The sequence below is a fragment of the Callionymus lyra genome, chromosome 5 (genome assembly GCF_982586985.1).
Source record: "Callionymus lyra chromosome 5, fCalLyr1.hap1.1, whole genome shotgun sequence".
Taxonomy (NCBI): Eukaryota; Metazoa; Chordata; class Actinopteri; order Syngnathiformes; family Callionymidae; genus Callionymus; species Callionymus lyra.
Window position 1 is genome coordinate 11,773,731 of NC_141822.1, and position 18,471 is coordinate 11,792,201.

Sequence of the window (18,471 nt, forward strand, 5' to 3'; positions counted from 1 at the left end):
AGCTGGTAGGAAAAAAAAGATAGAGGAGGAGAGGAAGAGGATGAAGGAAACAACACAGCTGTCTGAGGTTGGCTTCCTTTAGTTTTCTGTTTTTACACTTTTCTTATTTTTTCCTGCACTTTTCTTTTATTCACCCTGAAGGTGTGTTAAGAATAATAATGATCTCTTGTTGTATTGAGTGTTGTACCCTGAATAATAATGTTGTCAATGTAGGTAGATGACTGTCTGGTGGTTAGAAATCATGAAATATAATGACTATTAATGGAAGGAAGAGGAAGGATGATGCAGGAGAGATGGTTAAAACATAGTAAGAGGTGAAGATGACAGGGAAGAGAAGCTTTCAAGAAGTAATTTCCCTCAAAATAAACTTCTTGACTTATTTTATATTTTTGACCAATTGAAACCTTGAGGGATATTTTGGGACAAACATTTGTCAATTATATATAACCTGAAGAAATATTTTAGTCACTCAAGTTGTGGACTTAAATATGTGTTCATTTCCTTTACTGGAAGTGTTTTCCATCGTCGAACCCGTTTGTGTTTCTCAATTGTCCAGGATGAGGAGAAGAGTCTGCGCCATGCTTCTGGCAGAAAGAATTGGGAGACATCACTCGTCCGCAAGTCTCGCTCTCGCGATGTTTCGCCGTCATCAGTTCAAAAAACATGGCGTCTGAGGCTGAGGCGGGCAACACAACAACGACAGAAGCGGATGCCGGGAGAGGGTTTGTGTGGTTTTTATCTAAAACTAACGCTTTTGGAAAATGCAATCGCTTTATTTTACAATTGCCTCATATTTTCCTTTACAATATCATATCTTTTGACACACTAGTGTGGAAAATGAAGCAGAGCTAACGTTAGCTTCATGCAAAGTCAACACAAGAGCTAACGGTCTCTTTTTCACTGTGAATTGAATACATTAAAATGTTATGGTATTAAAAAATACATCTAAGTTTCTTTGCACTTTTTCAAACCTTTTATCCACAAAATACACTATCAGAAGCTTATTCTGATAGTAAACAGTTTGAGTGACAGTGAACACAAAGCGTCGTAGATATTTGAGTGTCTATTCTTTTAAATTTCTAGACAAAGACACGAACACAATCTACAGATAAGTTAACATTATAAGTTCATGGAAAAAAACTAGGAAACAAAGGAGGGATCAATAAAGTTCTATCTATCTATTAGTCATGACTCGTAATTTTAATATTGTTTCCCCCAAAACAATAAAACTCATTAGTTTGTTTGTATTAACCTGCTACTTTTTTTTCAGGGATGCTGCTTTCACTGAAACCCCCTCCAACATCGACACTGAATCTTCGAACGGAAAAGAGGCCATGGTAAGTTTGGTCTGTTGTAGCCACCTTTGGCTAACAGTTAAAACAGTTTTGGGTCTTACTTTTTGCTGACTTATTGACACAGTATGGTCAGAAACGAGTTTTATGAAGAAGCAGACATTTCAGACAGGTTCCATTTGATTGAGGTAGATAAAGTGATGGAAAAATGGGGAGGAGAGAGATGAGAGCAGGTACAGCAGAGGGAAAGTTCCAGTTGTATGGCAGCTGATGGTATGTTAACTTGTCCTACTCATAATGTAAGTTGTTTATGGTGGTGAACCACAGTCTCAGTTTTAAAGAGGATGATTTAGCTCCCCTTTCACCTCCTGCAGAATAAGACAATCTATTTCTGACTCGCATCTCACTGTTCTTAGGTGTTTGTTTTTCCTCTCATTCTTCTCACAATTACATTTTGTTCCTGGTACTTCCCTCTTTGTTTTTTATGTTTTTATTGTTTGATTTCTACACAAGACTTTGATTGTTCCTGCAAACGTTTGTGGTTCTTAGTCATTGACAAATGCTTCGCAAGTCTCATCCCACCTGAACCTGTGTCCAGGAAACGGCCGGTGATGGCTCGGAGGCGGCCGAGACTCTGACAGGGTCTGGGGATGATGAGTCCGGGCGGCAGCTGGGTGAGGTGGAGCTGCAGTGCGCCCTCTGCACCAAGTGGTTCACTGCAGACACCTTTGGCATCGACACGGCGTACGTTCAATAACTAGCCTCGTCATGCATCCTTGTAAAGTCACATGTTTCATCTGCCTGTCTCGCCCTCTAGGACCTGTCTTCCCTTCATGACCAACTATGTGTTTCACTGCAACATCTGTCACCACAGCGGAAACACATACTTCCTAAGGAAACAAGCCAGTATGTGTCCGAAGCTGCCCTGATTGTTTCTAAGATTTGAACTTTGTCTGTCTCTCGAGCCTGAAGGAAATGTGTCTCACTGCTCTGTCTGTCTCTCAGACCTAAAGGAAATGTGTCTCACTGCACTGGCTAACTTGACGTGGAGGTCCAGAACTCAAGACGAGCACCCAAAGACCATGTTCTCCAAAGACAAGGTGTCGGTCTCTCTCTGCCTCTTTCACTTTCTCTCATCATTTGGTGTCTATTTGTCACATTTCTTCCTTCTTCCTCTTCCTGTCTCTAATTCCGTCTCGTCTATCTCAGGACATCATCCCCTTTATTGACAAGTACTGGGAGTGCATGACAACCCGCCAGAGACCCGGCAAGCTCACGTGGCCTAACAACATCGTCAAGACAATGGTAGAGTTCAGCAACTATGCACTACCTTTGTTGAGTGGCTTCAGAGTGCATATGATTCACATTTCACATAAAGTTTTCTTTTTTTAAATCTGATTTTTACCAATTTCCACCAGAGTAAAGAACGAGATGTTTTCCTGGTGAAGGAGCATCCGGACCCTGGGAGCAAAGATGTGGAGGAGGAGTTCCCCAAGTTTGGCCTTCTTGATCAGGTCTGACACATTAATATTTAATTAAAGACCACTATTGTGGTCTGCATGATTCTAATGTAAAAGCAATACAAAGACTGATGTTTTCCTTAACTTGATGGGACAGTACGTGGTCAATAATGGACCACAAGCTACAGCATAACCATCAATTATGATGGAAACGATGACGACAACAACAAAATAAGTCTATGAAGAACACTTTTTTAGTGGAAAAAAAAGTTTTGAAACAATTATTTTTGCTTAATTTATATAAATTACAGGGTTTTTTTCAGTAGAAAATTGTCTTGATTTTGTGTAAATTGCAGATGCAACTGTCAAACAAGAGCCTTAAGAGCGATACAGTTGTTTCAATCAATCTTGTGGCTTTTGCAGGAATTGGGGACCATCGGACCTTCCTACGATGGCCTGAAGCAGTCCAGTGCTGCGCCCTCTACTGGAGGACTCAATGGTAACACAAAAAAACACTAATCATGATTATAGTGGCCGGCCACCACAATGCAGCTACTCATGCCTGCCCCCCAGAGTGTCAAAGATCTATCCGAGGTGCCGATCAAGGCTTGTTCCACTCTTCTGAGGAACATGTCAGCAGCTGTGGCTCTGATCACCAAAATATTCAAAATTTGAATAACGCAACTTATGTTTTGCAGAAAAAGTGTAGTGACATGAATTGGTGTCAGTTTATCCCCATTCTCTCGTCAAGAAAGACTATTTTACTAAATTGTCGAGGTTCAGCCTCTTGAGGGAGGACGACCAGAGACTTGTTGCCTCGAGGGCTGCAGCTGCTGTAGCCAGATGAGACTATAAAGGAGCTTGAATCTCATCGAGGGATTCTATCAAGTTCTCAACTTGGGTCCTAGTCAATTGAGGGGACTGTGAAATTAGAAGCATGACTAGGTATTGAAGGAGACTTGAGGATCATGCAAAGGGCTAAAACTGAGAATTCACTCCAAAGATGGGTTCATTGACTCGTCACATGCCATCAACTAAGATAATCTACCTAATAAAAGGAACTCTTGGTTTGTTCTAGGACTGGGCTTTGAGGTGGTCTTGAAATGCTCGACTTGATCTTGTCTGACTGACAGAATTTACATTTGTCACTGATGGAGTTTTAAACATTTCAAACCTCACTTAAATTAAAATAAAACTTTGATATACCGTTATTTTATAGGACAACTAATGTGTTGATTTGAGTGACTCTTAAAAAGATGTTGGACTCCATTGTATCATCAGGATGTTTCTGTTTGTACAAAACCCTCTTTTCATTGAAATATTACATTACAAATTTTAAAAATGTGTTAAGCACCGAAAATGCTTTGTATTTATGGAGCTAAATTGTTTTCCATAACCACGGCCACTCTGCTGTGATTTGACATAGAGGTTTGTCACTGTGCATCACCAATAACAGAAGTCTCCACCTCTAAGGGACTTGTTGTATAAACAAAGTGGGCGTGATTCCAGCTGGCTGAAGGAGTGAGGCCATTATTGCATCTTAATGGACTCTGCTCTCGTACGCCAAGATTTAATTCAAACTTTATAAAGTCATACGTTCAAAACATGGTCACGATGAGGGACTTACTGTATCTTTGAGAGGAAGACTTCAACGTTTGAAACATGAGAGTCAGAAGAGTTGGTTTTCCCATTAATTTTCCTTTAACAACCTTGGCCTGGCTCTCCACCTTGAAGCAACACGCTCTTAAATCTGTGTGTGATGAGTGTTTGTTGTTGTTCCAGGTGGATCTACCTTCACAGGTGAATATGTTGGTGTGTGTTAGTGTGTGTTGCGTGGACGTTAAATCTCCCCAGCTGGTCCTCAATCACAGCTTCTCCTTTGTCCACATTGATGTTCAGAACCCCTCCGTGCCCTCGCTTCCACCACTGCCCCCTAGTGTCTCTGCCTGCTAATGCCAGCCAGCTAAATTACCAGAAGGGTGTTTCCACAGGGTGGCGCTATTCACTCTGGTGCTCGTCTGCTGCCCCCTGCTGTTAAAAGCAGCCTGACAGTGTTATCTGTAGAGGGTAAGCAGATCGTTCCAGACTGAACCTTGCTGCTCTGTGGACACGCACTGCATGATCCAAGAACCATTTAATGAGCCTCTTCCTGCTCCGAGTCCAACGTCAAAAAGTTTTTCCGAAAAGCATCTCGTCATCTGATTGAACTGGTCGGGCTCTTAACTGGTGCTTCTTCTCCCTTCCTTCTTAATGTCTGTCAGTTTAGTTTGATTTTTAATTGTCGTCTCCATGAAATGCGTGTGTTGAAGTGACTCTTGTTGTGAGAAAACACTTTTTTTTATCCTTCAGTGTTTTTCAGTTTGAGACGTTGTTGCAGCAGCTGCGACTCAACAGTTGTTTTCTTATTTTGGTGGAACAAACGTTACACGGTTTACATATTAGAGAGACACGACACAAGTAAATGCATCCTAGCCCGAACCTAAAGCACATTCAGATCAAATGACTTATAAAAAAATAAATAATTAAGTTTATCGTAATAGCTAAGCCAGGGGCCAGCATGTTTAACACAGTCTCGCTGTTGTGCTGAACAAAAGGTAGTGTTTAAATGTTGCTAAAATATTTCAGGCTAAGTTTATTATTATTTGTATCATCATTTTAGAATGAATATGGTTCCATACAGACTATCAATCACACTTTTAATTAGTGTGTATCTGTCACAATGCTAACAAACGGTGAATCAAAGTCGACTAAAGCGTTGAGGTTAACACATGAGTTACATGCTGGGATGGCAGTATTTAGGTGAGTTGGGCCGGACTGTTGAACTGGAACTTCAGATCAAACGGTTCTTCTGAGAATTTTTCCAGTCCATTCCCCGTGTCACTTCTCAAACAAGCTGACAGTGTTTTACTTCTTGAATTCTTGATGGTAGTGAGATTCACCCGTGAGTTCAGTCGCTCACAATTCACATGATGTATAATCTTGATTCTGAGCCTCCTCGCCTCTCTGGATCTGTGTGACTCACGGGTTAAGTGAGTTGTTTGTCCGAGTCATGAGTCTGTTGGTGCGTCCAGCTCCGCTGCTTCTCCATTCCTTGTGTGTGTCTGTGCTCGTCTGGAGACGTTTGCGTGACGACGGTTGTGACTTTAACTGATGATCAGCAGGCGCTCTGGCCGCCGGTCCCGGGAAAGGACGAGGAGCCAAACGTAAGCAGCAGCAGCAGCAAGAGGGCGCCACCACCGGGGCCACCAAGAGAACCCGCAGGTGACCTTTTGAACTCTGGACCGTTGTTGCATTTCTGTGTCTCTCATGTTTGTTAAGGGAGGTTCTTAATAGAACAAAGTGGATCAGTACCACACGCGGTCCAGATCTTTCATGCTCTTGACTGTCTTCCCCATCAGTGACCCGCTATTCTCGGCTCAGCGTCTGCCCCCCCACGGTTACCCACTGGAACACCCCTTCAACAAGGACGGCTACCGCTACATCCTGGCAGAACCAGACCCGCACGCTCCAGACCCAGAGAAGCTGGAACTGGACTGCTGGGCGGGAAAACCCATCCCGGGCGATCTGTACCGGTCCTGCCTGTACGAGCGAGTGCTGCTGGCCCTTCATGACCGAGGTTTTTACGAGTCACCGACAAGGGGCCGAGACTTGGACCACGGGTCCTGACCTGTGATCTGGTTCCAGCTCCGCAGCTGAAGATCTCCGACGACAGGCTGACGGTGACGGGAGAGAAGGGCTACTCCATGGTGCGGGCCTCGCACGGGGTCCGCAAAGGGAACTGGTTCTTTGAGGTGACTGTGGACGAGATGCCCCCCGACACGGCGGCCAGACTTGGCTGGTCCCAACCCCTCGGTAAGTTTGTCATGTTGCTACTCTAGCAGTTACTGGCTTCACTTCTTTCTCCTATAATAACAATTATTAAATATTACTTTATGGCCACTGAATGTTAGGGAGGATTATTGGGACTTTCCTCAATTAGTCGTCATAAAATGGTCGTTCAAACTGTACAGTTTAATGTTCCTGAATGACCCGGGTGTTCCACCTCTGCGACCCTCAGGGAACCTGCAGGCTCCGCTCGGCTACGACAAGTTCAGCTACTCATGGAGAAGCAAGAAAGGAACTCGCTTCCACCAGTCCATCGGCAAACATTACTCGGCAGGTTACAGTCAAGGGGACACACTGGGGTTCTACATCCAGCTCCCGGACGACACGGACGTGGCCCGAGCGCTGCCCGACACGTACAAGGACAAGGTGAGTCGACACGAGGGCTCACAGGCCGACACGCGCGCTGACTCGTCCTCTTTCTGCAGGCGCTGATCAAGTTCAAGAGCTACTTGTACTTTGAGGAGAAGGACTACGTGGACAAGGCCGAGAAGAACTTGAAGCCCATGAGTCCTAGTCAGGTGACACCAGAACCAGGAATTATTATCATTTAGACCTAGATCTTAGTTTTAGATTCTAGACAGATCCAGGACTAGATCTGCTGCTGCCTGACTTGAATCCAGGTCCAGTTACATTTGAAGCTTCTAACTTGCTTCAGGCCGAGAGAGTAGGACCCTGGAACTGATCTTCAGCTAGAACACCAGATCTAGACTTCTGACCTTTGTGATGTTCCCACAGATGATCTTCTACAAAAATGGGGTCAGCCAAGGCATGGCCTACGAGAACCTCTTTGAAGGACTCTACTTCCCGGCCATCTCGCTGTACAAGAGCTGCACGGTCCGTGTTCTGGTCCCGAGAAGATTCTGCTCCCTCTTGTCGACTAAATATGTGTTTTGTACTTCAGGTGTCGGTCAACTTCGGACCTCACTTCAAACACCCTCCCAAAGATCTCAAGTTCCAGCCGGTGAGTCTCAGAGTCCTCGTGAACCAGAAAACTATTGTTGTGTCGCATGTTGATTTTAGCTTCTTATGGTATTGACTGAGCAGATACACATAACCTTGAAACACAAACACACCCTTAAATATCCAACACTAGTGTGTATGCGAGTCTTGCTTTCTTAAGGTATTTAATTATTAATCAGAATAATTCAATTAAATAATTAGAATTTTGTAAAAACTTTTTTTTAATTATTGAATTGAAAATGGGAATAATCTCAATGAATTATTTTTATTATTTGTTTTAATTAAAAAATGTATATTTTTTAATCCTTAGCCATTTAAATTAAATTTAAAAAATGGTATTAAAGGGCCCACAGGTCATATTGAATTTAAAGGCTGTGAATAAGAAAATATTGAATTTAGGGGGGAAAAAAGTGTTATTGGAATAAGATTTTTTTTATTTTAATTATAAAAAAATCAACCTTTCAATGTTAAAATGATTTACGTACAATTTTTAATTAAAACATATTGAACCTTTCATCATAGAAATGATTGAATCCAATTTTGTGATGACACTAAACTTCCATGTAAAATGAAACTGCAGACGCTCTAAACTACAAGGTCAATTACGTTTGGTCTCATGTTCATGTGGCCCATTAGATCTTTAAATACTATTGTAATAAATTAGTCATTTAAAGCTATTTAAAGAAACGATCTCTAGTACAAACGAACGGCTAAAAGTGTGATTGACTCCCGCGTGTTTGTGTCCGGCGCTCAGATGAGCGACATGGGATGGGGCGCCGTAATCGAGCATTCGCTGGCGGACATCTTGTACCACGTGGAGACGGACGTGGACGGACGCCGCAGCCCGCCGTGGGAGGGATGAGCCTCGCGCTCACAGCGTTGGCTCATTTTAAACGATGAAAAAAATAAAAAAAAATAGATTTAGTGGAATTTGTGCTAAGACATGTTTGCTCGTGCTGTCCAAGCTTTTTCTAATTTTATTTGTCGTTTTCTACATTCACCATCAATAAAAGGCTGCATAACTTGAACTCACGGATGTTTTCTTACCAGATTTAAATTAACATGTTTATTTAAAAAAAAGCACATACAATAAAAACTTTTTTTTACACATTTGTTGGCCGACTCCTTCCATGACGCCGGGCGTTTCATTTGTCAGAACGTTGAGCTGATGAGTCCCGCCCCTAAATACGTGCTGTTGGGCAGCACAGGTTCGTCTTCTGATGACTCTCCAGAGTTCTGGTGCTGCAGAGAACAAATGAACATGAACGGGTGAAAAATGCACACAGACGCACAAACCTCCCACAACATTAGACACAACGTAACTCAAAAACAAGTGTTGCTACTAGTGTAAGAAAATATCAATACACTGATGCCATATTGAATTGACAGCACTGATTGATGTTTTTTCATTTTCAAATCATAATTAATTTCTATCATATTTTTGTTTATATTTCAATGAAAGTTGTATATTTTTTAAAATTGACAATTAACATGCAAATATTTACATTTTTGTGTTGCAATTAAACCTCTGGCCGCTAGATGGCCGCAGTATGTAATAACTCCGTAGCCAAAGGAACAATGAATTCCAGCAATGACTGAGGACGAGAGGATACGGTCGAATTCAGCAGCTTTTAAAGCTGATGTTTGGACATATTTTGTTTTTTTAAAACAAATGAAAGAAGTTTCGACTTTGTCAAGAATCATGTGGTCTGTAAATTCTGCAACAACAGAGTCAAGTACTCGACAATACTACACATATATCTCTATATATTCATATTCATATATATTGTTTTTTGCCCTGTATTGTGATGCGTATTCTATCGCCAGAGTCTTGTCAATACACACCCCTAGAAAAAATGTTTTCAAACACCCACACACACACAATTTATTTTTGTTAATAATCGTACGTGTCTGCGGAAGATTCTGTCCAGCAGGGATTTCTGGGTCCGTTTCTCAGGAACCTGGGTCCAGTCTAGGTCCGCGGTTCGAGTCCCTTTTGGCCCAAACACATTGAGCTCCCTGAAGCAGCCGGTGTCGATGATCTGAGGCGGGAGAGCATGTTTTTTTAAGAGGTTCTGTCTAAAGGAAGAGGACCTAGAAGAGGGGTACCTCATTCTGCCAGGTGATGGGAACGCTGCCGGTGTTGAACTGAGTGTAGAAGTCGAGGTCAGTCTGGTCCAGCGTGACCCCCTTCACAGGCAAGAACTCCTCAATGTCCTGCACGTCGTTGCAGTACACCAGTTTGGGCTGCAGGGGGAGGAAGTGGTCAGACATACGTCGATGACTCTTCGAGTCGGGACTAAAGGGCGAAGTACTTGCATCCGGTTTGAACGGCGGCTCCACCAGTCCGGCCTCCAGCATCCGGAAGTTGATCTTATTGAAGAAGCGGTGAGACTGGACCTCCATCCCTGCGGCGGCGCCACAGCCGAGCCTTCTGTGAGAGTCTTTGTTCATCAGCTGGACCAGAAAATATGAGTCACTCCGGGGTCAGGTCAAAGCAGGAGAGAGGACCAGGGACCCACCCGGCTGCAGATGTCCCGGACGTCCAGTTTGAACTCGGTCCCGTAGTCCTCCTTCTCGGTCTGTATCCTCCGCTCCATCTCCGCTGGTTTGGGGTGTTCTCCTTTGGCCCTCAGGGGGGGCTGACCTGCCGTCATCTCGTAGATGAGGCACCCGAGACCCCACCAATCGGCGCTAGTGCCATAATGATAGTGACCTATGACCTCTGGAGCTAAAATGGGCAGCAGGATAGTTGAGCGGATGGATCTAAGACCTTGGATTCTGATGTGTTTTATCAAATACTGACCCATGTATCCGAGGGTCCCGACACGTCCTTTCACCAGCTGACCCTCCCTGAGCCGCACCGCCAGACCCAGGTCAGAGATGCGGATGTGACCTGAAGGAGAAAACATCTCCGCTGGTTTCATTATTTCCACGGTTCAATTCACTGCTATGTTCACGCCTTTTAGGATCAACTGTCCATCAAAAGACAGGGAAGTTAGCTAAACATCCGACTCAGCAGATCGAGACACGCTTTCAACATTTGCATTCTTGAGTCGATGCCAAAAGGAAGATATGACCTAAAAAAAAAAATTCCCAACAAGTTTATCTGGATCTTGGTTTAACTGTTGACATATCACAGTCAAGAAGTCCTGAGAATTTTTTTATTTTGTTCACGGAAGTCGAGCGGGTTTATCCTAACTCGACCTGAACCCTTTTCTCAGTCTGGTCTGTCCTTGTTTCTTCTTCATGAGTCCATCCATCAGAGTATGTGGTCCGCCCCATGGTTTGCTTTGTCAGTCAAAGTACTAAATAAAGGACCAGAACTGAAATGTTCTCAGACCCGGAGAGGTCTTTGAAGTGATAAGTACCTTTGTCGTCCACGAGGATGTTTTCTGGCTTCAGGTCTCTGCAGGAGGAAGACGATGGTTTGTCACAAACTCAACCCTTTGAAGGAGACGAAGCTCACCTGTAGACGATGGACTTCTGGTGCAGGTGCATCAACCCGCAGCAGACTTCTGCAGCGTAGAACCGGACCCTCTCTTTGTCCAGGCCTGGATTGCCGATGCTGTAGATGTGGAACCTCAGGTCGCCACCCGACATCATGGTCAGAACCATGCAGAGATCATGTTTGGTCTCGTAGGCGTACGCCAGGTTCACCTGAGGAGGAGACAGGTGTAGGTGAGTCGCTGAGGGACTGCAGAGGTTCAACTATAAGAAACTTTTCTGATTCATGTTCTTGCTCTGTGATCAGGACCGGTCTCAACAGATCTTATTCTTTCATTTTTTATTTTATTTTTTGAAGCCATCTGTACCACAAAACGACTGTCCAGACTTTCCAGGATCTCCTTCTCGTTCAGGGCCATGTTCTCCCCTCTCCGCCTCTTCACGTGAGTCTTCTCCAGTTTCTTGCAGGCGTACATCATCCCCGTGGCTCGGACCTGACAGGCCCACACCTGCAGAGGGAGCAGATACAGGCGTGTTTTCACCTCCACCAACTTCTCCTCAGGACCGGTTAAATCCTGAAGGCCACTAGAGCTGGTCGTTCAGTGGTCAGTCAGGACTGGCCCAAATGGGACCTGGACTAGGATCTGAACTTCAAACCCTTGTTCTTTAAACAACTAGTGGACTTCAGAATGTTGAGGCAGGACCATGTAGAGTTTTACTACAACTCTTAATGAGAGGGCACCTGAATAGTTTTTGGAACCCGTTTTGGAGACAATGAGGACCTCAGTGGGACCATTACACTTGAGTGAGGGCCATGTTCTAAAACCCTCATGGTGGGTGTTGCTTCAGTCATCTGTTAGAGACTCAGAGGAGAGTTCCTGCTTCCAAATAAGTCAGCTGAGCTTGGATGGTAAGTCCTGAACAAGTGTTCTAGGAAGACCCGTGTTGATGGCCAGGTCCAGGATCAGGGTCATGTTTCAAAGACGGTTGACTCACCTCTCCAAAACCTCCTTTCCCCAGCAGACGATACTGTCTGAAGTTCTGCTTGGTGACCGGCTGCCTTGAACATAAGTAGACTCATTCAAATTCTGGGTGAATCAGAAGGTCCTACCGAACTGTCTCACTGACCTCTCCAGCATCTTCCACTGAAGGAACCGGTCGAAGAACATGCTGTCCTGGTACTGGAGGTACGGCTCTGCGCTCAGGTACTGGTGCAGGTCTCTGGGCAGGAAAACGTCACGGTCTGTACCCAGTGAGTTGGTCAGTGGCAACTCACTTGCGACAGTGTAGGAAGATGTCCGTGCACGGGTCCACCTCCAGACTGTGGATGCAGCTCAGCTCGTGAGGCTCCATGATGGGAACATGTTGGATGGACTGTGAAGACCAGGAGTCAGGTGAGTTAATTTCCAAAGTCCAAAGATAGCCGGGAATCTGGGGTAGAGAATTTGGACCTGACTCCTGAAGAAACGATCAACGATGTTGAGCCCAAACTTTGCTCTTTCTTCGTCGGACCTGGTCTCGAACACCTCCTGGAGGAGGAGCCAGAAGACAGGAAGTTAGAGGATCTTCATTTGAAGTCAACAACCAGAAACATATTTAACATAACAATTGCTTTCACAGGCCACACCCTGGACCTCCGGGTGTGTTGTTGCCTGAGACTCGTACCAGAGCGTCCTGAAGGGAAACGTAGTTCTTCAGCGAGAGCTGACTTCGGCAGAAGAGCTGGAACAGTCTCTTTCCGATCGGCTGCTTCACACAGAGACTCCAGTAGTCACGATCTGACACACAAACACGTTGTTACTGCAGCCAAACAACAGAGGGCGCTGTGAACTCCAGCAGAGGCGGTGGAGCGTCAGTGAGAACTTGCTAACATTAGATCTTTGGTTCGTTTTAAGAGGCAGGTCTAAAAACACAGCAGAGCTCATGGTTGGTTATTATGACAACATTTTTAAAATATAATGATATTTAAAAACATTATGACCACATGTGTAGAATATAATATTTAAAAACATTATGACCACATGTGTAGAATATAATTATATTTAAAAACATTATGACTGTATATGTTTTTCACTCTTTGTTTCAATGCAGCCATTCGCTAAACTCATTTAAATAATTATAGTTTGCAAATGTATTAAAAAAGGGAAACTGAAATATCATATGTGCCAAGTATTCAGACCCTTTGCTGTGACTTATATTTAAGTAAGTAATTTGTATTTATAAAGCGCTTTTCCAGTCCAGGGTCACAAAGCGCTTAAACAATCAAAACAATATTCAATAAAGTATATACTTCATATAACACTGAGAACAACACAGGAGTTCCAGAAAATCAAGGAAAAGCCAGCACGAAAAAAGATGTTTCTTGAAGGAGTCAGTAGATCCATCAAGCGCAAAGAGGGAGGAAGATTGTTCCAAAGCTTAGGAGCAACAGTCTGAAAGGATTTCTCTCCTCTGGTCCTGAACCGTGTGCGAGGAACCATCAGTAGATTCTGATCCACAGACCTCAGAGCCCGAGCTGGGGTATAAGGCTGGATCAGATCACTGATGGAAGGAGGAGTCTGACCATGAATAGATCTGAAAGTAAGAACCAGAATTTTAAAGTTGATCCTAAAAGAAACTGGAAGCCAGTGAAGAGTTTTAAGGATCGGAGAAATGTGAGTTCTTCTACTATGGCGGGTTAGAATTCTTGCTGCAGAGTTTTGTGTCAACTGTAGGCAAAACAGCTCCTTCTTGTTAAGACATGAAAATAAACTGTTACAATAGTCCAGGCGAGAAGAAACAAACGCATGGATTACAAGCTCCAGATCATGTTCCGACAACATTTTCCTAAGTTAGAGATTTTTCTCAGTTGAAGGAAACAGTTTCTGGTCAGTTTTCTACAGTGTTGTACTAGAGACATGTCTTTATCAAATACAACACCCAGGTTTCTCAGGCTCAGTTTGACAGACTGACCTAAGTCACCCAAGTACTGACCCTGGAACCGTATCATCAGGAGCAATCACCAGAGTTTCAGTTTTGTCCACATTTAGCTTCAAAGTGTTTTCACTCAGCCATTGTTTGATTTCTAGCAAACAATTGACTAAGCTATTCAGCCTCTGGGGCTCAGTTGGATCAAAAGAGCAGTAGAGCTGGATGTCATCAGCAAAAATGTGATAAGAAACATCAGGAAATCTCGTGAATGATTTTACCGAAAAAAGTTCCCGAAAGTCAACTATCACTGCAGCTCTCCACCAATGAGGGCTTTATGGCAGATGGGCCGACGGAAGCTTCTCCTCAGTGTAAGACATGAAAGCCTGCATAGAGTTTGCCAAAAAACACGTGAAGGACCAAGATTTAAATCTTTGGCCTCAATTCTAAGAGGTATGTGTGTAAAAACCAGGCACTGCTCATCTCCTGCACAATCCTCCTCCAACAGTGAACATGGTGGGGGCAGCTTCATGCTATGAGGGTGTTGTTCAGCTGCAGGGACGACTGGTTGCAATTGAAGGAAAGATGAATGCTGCCAAGTACAGAGATATCCTGGAAGAAAACCTTCTCCAGAGTGCTCAGGACCTCAGATTGGGCTGAAGGTTCACCTTCCAAAAAGACAATGACCCAATGCTCAGACTAAAATAATAGTGGCTTCTCTGTGACCATCCTTGACTGGTCCAGCCAGAGCTCTGACCTGAACCCAATCGAGCATCTCTGGAGAGACCAGAAAATGTCTGTCTATCAACGTTCACCATCCAACAGAACTGAAGAGGTTCTGCAAGGAAGAATGGCAGAGGATCTCCTAATACAGGAGGGAAAAACTTGTTACATCTTTTCCAAGAAGACTCAAAAAGGTGCTTCTACTCAATACTGAGCAAAGGGTCTGAATTATGACCATGAGATATTTAAGTTTTTTTATTTTTAAGTTTTCTTTTATTCATTTGCTAAAATGTATTTTCAGTTATTTACTGCTGAGTGAACATTAATGTGTTCAAAATGAACTTAAATGATTTTAGCAAATGGCTGCAATGGAAAAAAAGAATGGGGGTCTGATTACTTTCTGTACCCACTGTATATATGTACACACACACACACACACACACACACACACACACACACACATCGGATCTTTCTTTTCCCACGGAGAGTTCTGCAGAGCACCTGCACTTCTCACCGGAAACCCATGGTCAATATCCATGGTAACGTGTTCAGAGTTAAACTGAACCTGCTTTGTTCAAACGTAAAGCTTGAGTTGTGTGTCCCTGAAGTGATGTCACTCAGTCACAGACTCACCCAGACTGACGGCCACGTCCACACACTGGCTGATGTGAGGGAGGCGAAGCATTTCTTTCCACTTGTCGCTGCGACCCTTGCCGCCCCCACCTGCACACATGACACGGAAACACTTTTAATCTTAAGTTCATTTGCATGAAACCTAGGATTGTTTGTGTGTGTGTTAGTGCGCCTGCATATGTTTGTGTGTGTGTGCACGTCATGTTCCTGTAGTGAGCTATTTATAGTTTCGCGGGATGATCCAGTACGACAACATAACAGGGGAACTTTTAAACTCCAATTTCCTGAAACACTCAACACTGTTTAGACGCATGTTCAGAATGTACAGCAACAACACAAACATGGTGATGAAAGGAAGACAACGTGTGTGTAGTTGATGTGCGTATATTTACACAACACATGCAGAACTAACACAAGTGTCCAACAATGATCACAACAGTGAGCCCAGAGGTGAGTTCCTAACACACAGACACACAACATGAGGTGGAACTTCCCCTCTTGTTCGTCGACAATCAAATCCGATGTCCGGCTGAACGAGTGTGTGTTTAATTATCGCTCGCGTTAACGGAACCGTCCGTCGCTGCAGAACCTGTTCGACGAACCTCGGCAGTTGTTTCTTTTCTCTCGGCTACACTAACAGTGTGTGTGTCTGTTCTGAGTCACGAGTTTGCGACTCTTTGTGCGTCCGTGTGTTGATGTCGAGAAGTGACTACATCAAAACACACTGGGATGTGTTTCCGAACATGTTGACATCAGATGGATCGACGGTTGCGTTCGTCCAAGAAAAATCGCTGATCTGTTGAAACATCTGTGTCGACGAGTCAAAAGATTTTATTAGTTACAACCCGTTGCTTCATGACTAGCTGCTAAAAATAACCAGACTTGTCGATTTCCTCTTCACAGAAACATCCCATGATACATCGTCTCTGACACAGAAACACACTCTTTTCATACATTTCATTGAATAAAAATGAGTGACTTGTTGAATCAGGTTTAAGAACCTAAACCCAAGAATCAACATTTATAAGTGAAAGATCATATTAAAAACCATTACATCACATATCGTAAACCCTTGGCCCGAGGGCCAAATCTGGCCCGTCAAGTTATTTAATGCGGCCTGTCGGATGGTTCTCTCAACGTCTCAATAATAATAATAAGAATATTCATGTTCATGTGTCGACCTATAAAGATGTTGACGAAAAGATAAGCTTCAGAGATGATGGATGACGACAATACAAGTCAAACTGACGTTAAAAGATGCCGAAAATGAATACGTTTTAGATAAATTGAGCCTCAAATAATAAAAAAGGCTGAATTACAGTAGAATCATACTTCCTGTTTGGTGGATATACGATTAGTTTGGCCCTAAACAAACTGATAGAAGGTTTTGGCCCCTTGTGTCATTTAGTTTGACAATCATGAATATATATATATATATATATATATATATATATATATATATATATATATATATATATAATATATTGTTTTTCTTTTGTGAAACGTTTGAGTGACATGCACATGAATTCATCAACATAAATGACTTAAATTGTTTGACCATCTCATGATCAACAAGGAATCAACAAACCTTGTAAAGAAATGTAGCAGAAAGTTCAGATAGTTAGTGTTATAAACAGTTCTCAGTAACAACAACATCGAGTGAAGCACCGATGTTGATGTTTTGTTTTGAGTCTAATAAGAGGTTGTTGTCCTCCTTATTTTGTTTTGTTGACGCTGATGATATCGAGGGTTCTTCTGTTGAGTGTGTGTCTGGTCGTCACTCAATAACACGTTTGTTTCATGTCACAGATGCTGGCGATAACACACACACACACACACACATTCTCATACCTTCTCTTGCTCGGATGAGCGCGCTATTGGCCACCATGCTCTCGATCTCCATCGGACGTCTGCACCGGTGCGTCCTCGCTCACCTGCCCAGTCGCTCACCTGCTTCTTTTTTTAGCTCCGGACACGCCTCCTCTGGGAGGGCGGAGCCACGACTTCCTGCTCAGAGCTGCCGACCGAGAATATCCAGATTGACTGTCACATGACCTCAGGTGACCTCAAACTGACTACACAACAGGTGTTGATGAGAGTCGCGGTTGTTGTTGCTCACAGCGGCCACCAGAGGGAGAATCATTATAGCAGTGGAGCCTCTGCGTTTGGCCCCTGAACAAGACCAGAGACACATTTTTGACTTTTCCTATACACTGCGTGTCAAAAATATAGGACCAGACATTTTTAGGAGCATATTACTTTTTGGAGTAACTAAATAAAAATGAAGACTGTATGTCTTTTGTTGTTATATTCTGCACTTACCTACATGTTTCGATCTCTTAGAAGGTTTGGTTTGAAACATATCAACACTTTAGGGCCTAAACATAGGTAGTTATTATATATTTCATGACTTTTTTGTGAAGAACCCAGATGGGGTTATTTAATATTATTTATTTCACAAATAGTTTTTGTTTATTTCCTGATATGTGGGGAAATGGAAGTATATCAGTGTCACCAGAATATTGAATGGTTGAATTTAACATTTAAAATGCTGAAACTGTAAAAACAATTGTATTGAAATGTTGTTTTAAGCTTTGAATTTAATTAATTTCATTTACATTTAATTTCATAATTTCTACAGAAAAAGGTTGAATTATTGTTTATTAACCAGTGTAGTGTAGTGTAGAATAAATATTTTTTACACATTGAATTTGATATATTAAAAATACATTTTCTAAATGCAATATTTCTTAAATTTCTTTAATTAAATATAAAAATGTTGGTATAATCGTGTCACCAGACAATATCAAAAGAGAACCAACATACTTAATCAAACGTTCAGCCAATCATGGTTTTATTATACATGTATTTTTATATTGAATTATTATTATTATTATTTTAAGTTTTAATACAGAAATAAAGTTAAATTGTTAGATAGATCAACTTTATTCTTTACTACCATATGGGAATAAAAAAATATATTAAATCAAAAAACATGTTTTTTATCTCAGTATTTTTTCTTATTTTCCGTTTTAGTTTGACATTTTCTTTAAAAAGGTTGTTTTAAACGTTGGTTTAAACGATCAGCCTACACACTCAAACACACATTTGTGATCATTAATGGCTCCAGTCTTTGTCCTCTCGTCGCCGCTGTTGTCACCGAA

General features: G+C 42.7%; 2 protein-coding genes across 8 annotated transcripts; one reads left to right on the top strand and one right to left on the bottom strand.

Annotated features, from left to right (window-relative positions):
• Positions 1-601: 601 nt before the first annotated feature.
• ash2l (ash2 like, histone lysine methyltransferase complex subunit) lies at positions 602-8,625 on the top strand. Of its 6 annotated transcripts, none has more exons than XM_087790914.1 (17): positions 602-722; positions 1,271-1,337; positions 1,891-2,036; positions 2,110-2,198; positions 2,298-2,392; positions 2,502-2,597; positions 2,711-2,806; positions 3,176-3,251; positions 4,535-4,564; positions 5,911-6,013; positions 6,151-6,368; positions 6,437-6,604; positions 6,810-7,003; positions 7,063-7,155; positions 7,373-7,471; positions 7,539-7,598; positions 8,352-8,625. In XM_087790914.1, exons 1-17 carry the CDS (start codon positions 664-666, stop codon positions 8,457-8,459), a joined length of 1,797 nt encoding a protein of 598 aa, XP_087647040.1. In that variant the 5' UTR covers positions 602-663; the 3' UTR covers positions 8,460-8,625. The 6 variants fall into 6 exon arrangements, with proteins under 6 accessions (XP_087647040.1, XP_087647041.1, XP_087647042.1 ...); XM_087790915.1 differs by having other exon boundaries at positions 5,914-6,013; XM_087790916.1 differs by having other exon boundaries at positions 603-722; positions 4,535-4,552.
• Positions 8,626-8,648: 23 nt separating this feature from the next.
• grk5 (G protein-coupled receptor kinase 5) lies at positions 8,649-17,255 on the bottom strand. 2 transcript variants are annotated; one of them, XM_087790920.1, is made up of 16 exons: positions 17,159-17,255; positions 15,308-15,397; positions 12,710-12,822; positions 12,496-12,573; positions 12,321-12,418; positions 12,173-12,265; positions 12,041-12,104; positions 11,413-11,553; positions 11,067-11,257; positions 10,969-11,006; positions 10,404-10,493; positions 10,120-10,328; positions 9,917-10,054; positions 9,707-9,844; positions 9,505-9,639; positions 8,649-8,839 (listed from the first exon to the last, which is right to left on the bottom strand). In XM_087790920.1, the coding sequence occupies exons 1-16, from the start codon at positions 17,208-17,210 to the stop codon at positions 8,750-8,752; spliced, it is 1,758 nt and encodes a 585-aa protein (XP_087647046.1). In that variant the 5' UTR covers positions 17,211-17,255; the 3' UTR covers positions 8,649-8,749. The 2 variants fall into 2 exon arrangements, with proteins under 2 accessions (XP_087647046.1, XP_087647047.1); XM_087790921.1 differs by lacking the exons at positions 8,649-8,839; positions 9,505-9,639 and having other exon boundaries at positions 9,717-9,844; positions 9,913-10,054.
• Positions 17,256-18,471: the final 1,216 nt, after the last annotated feature.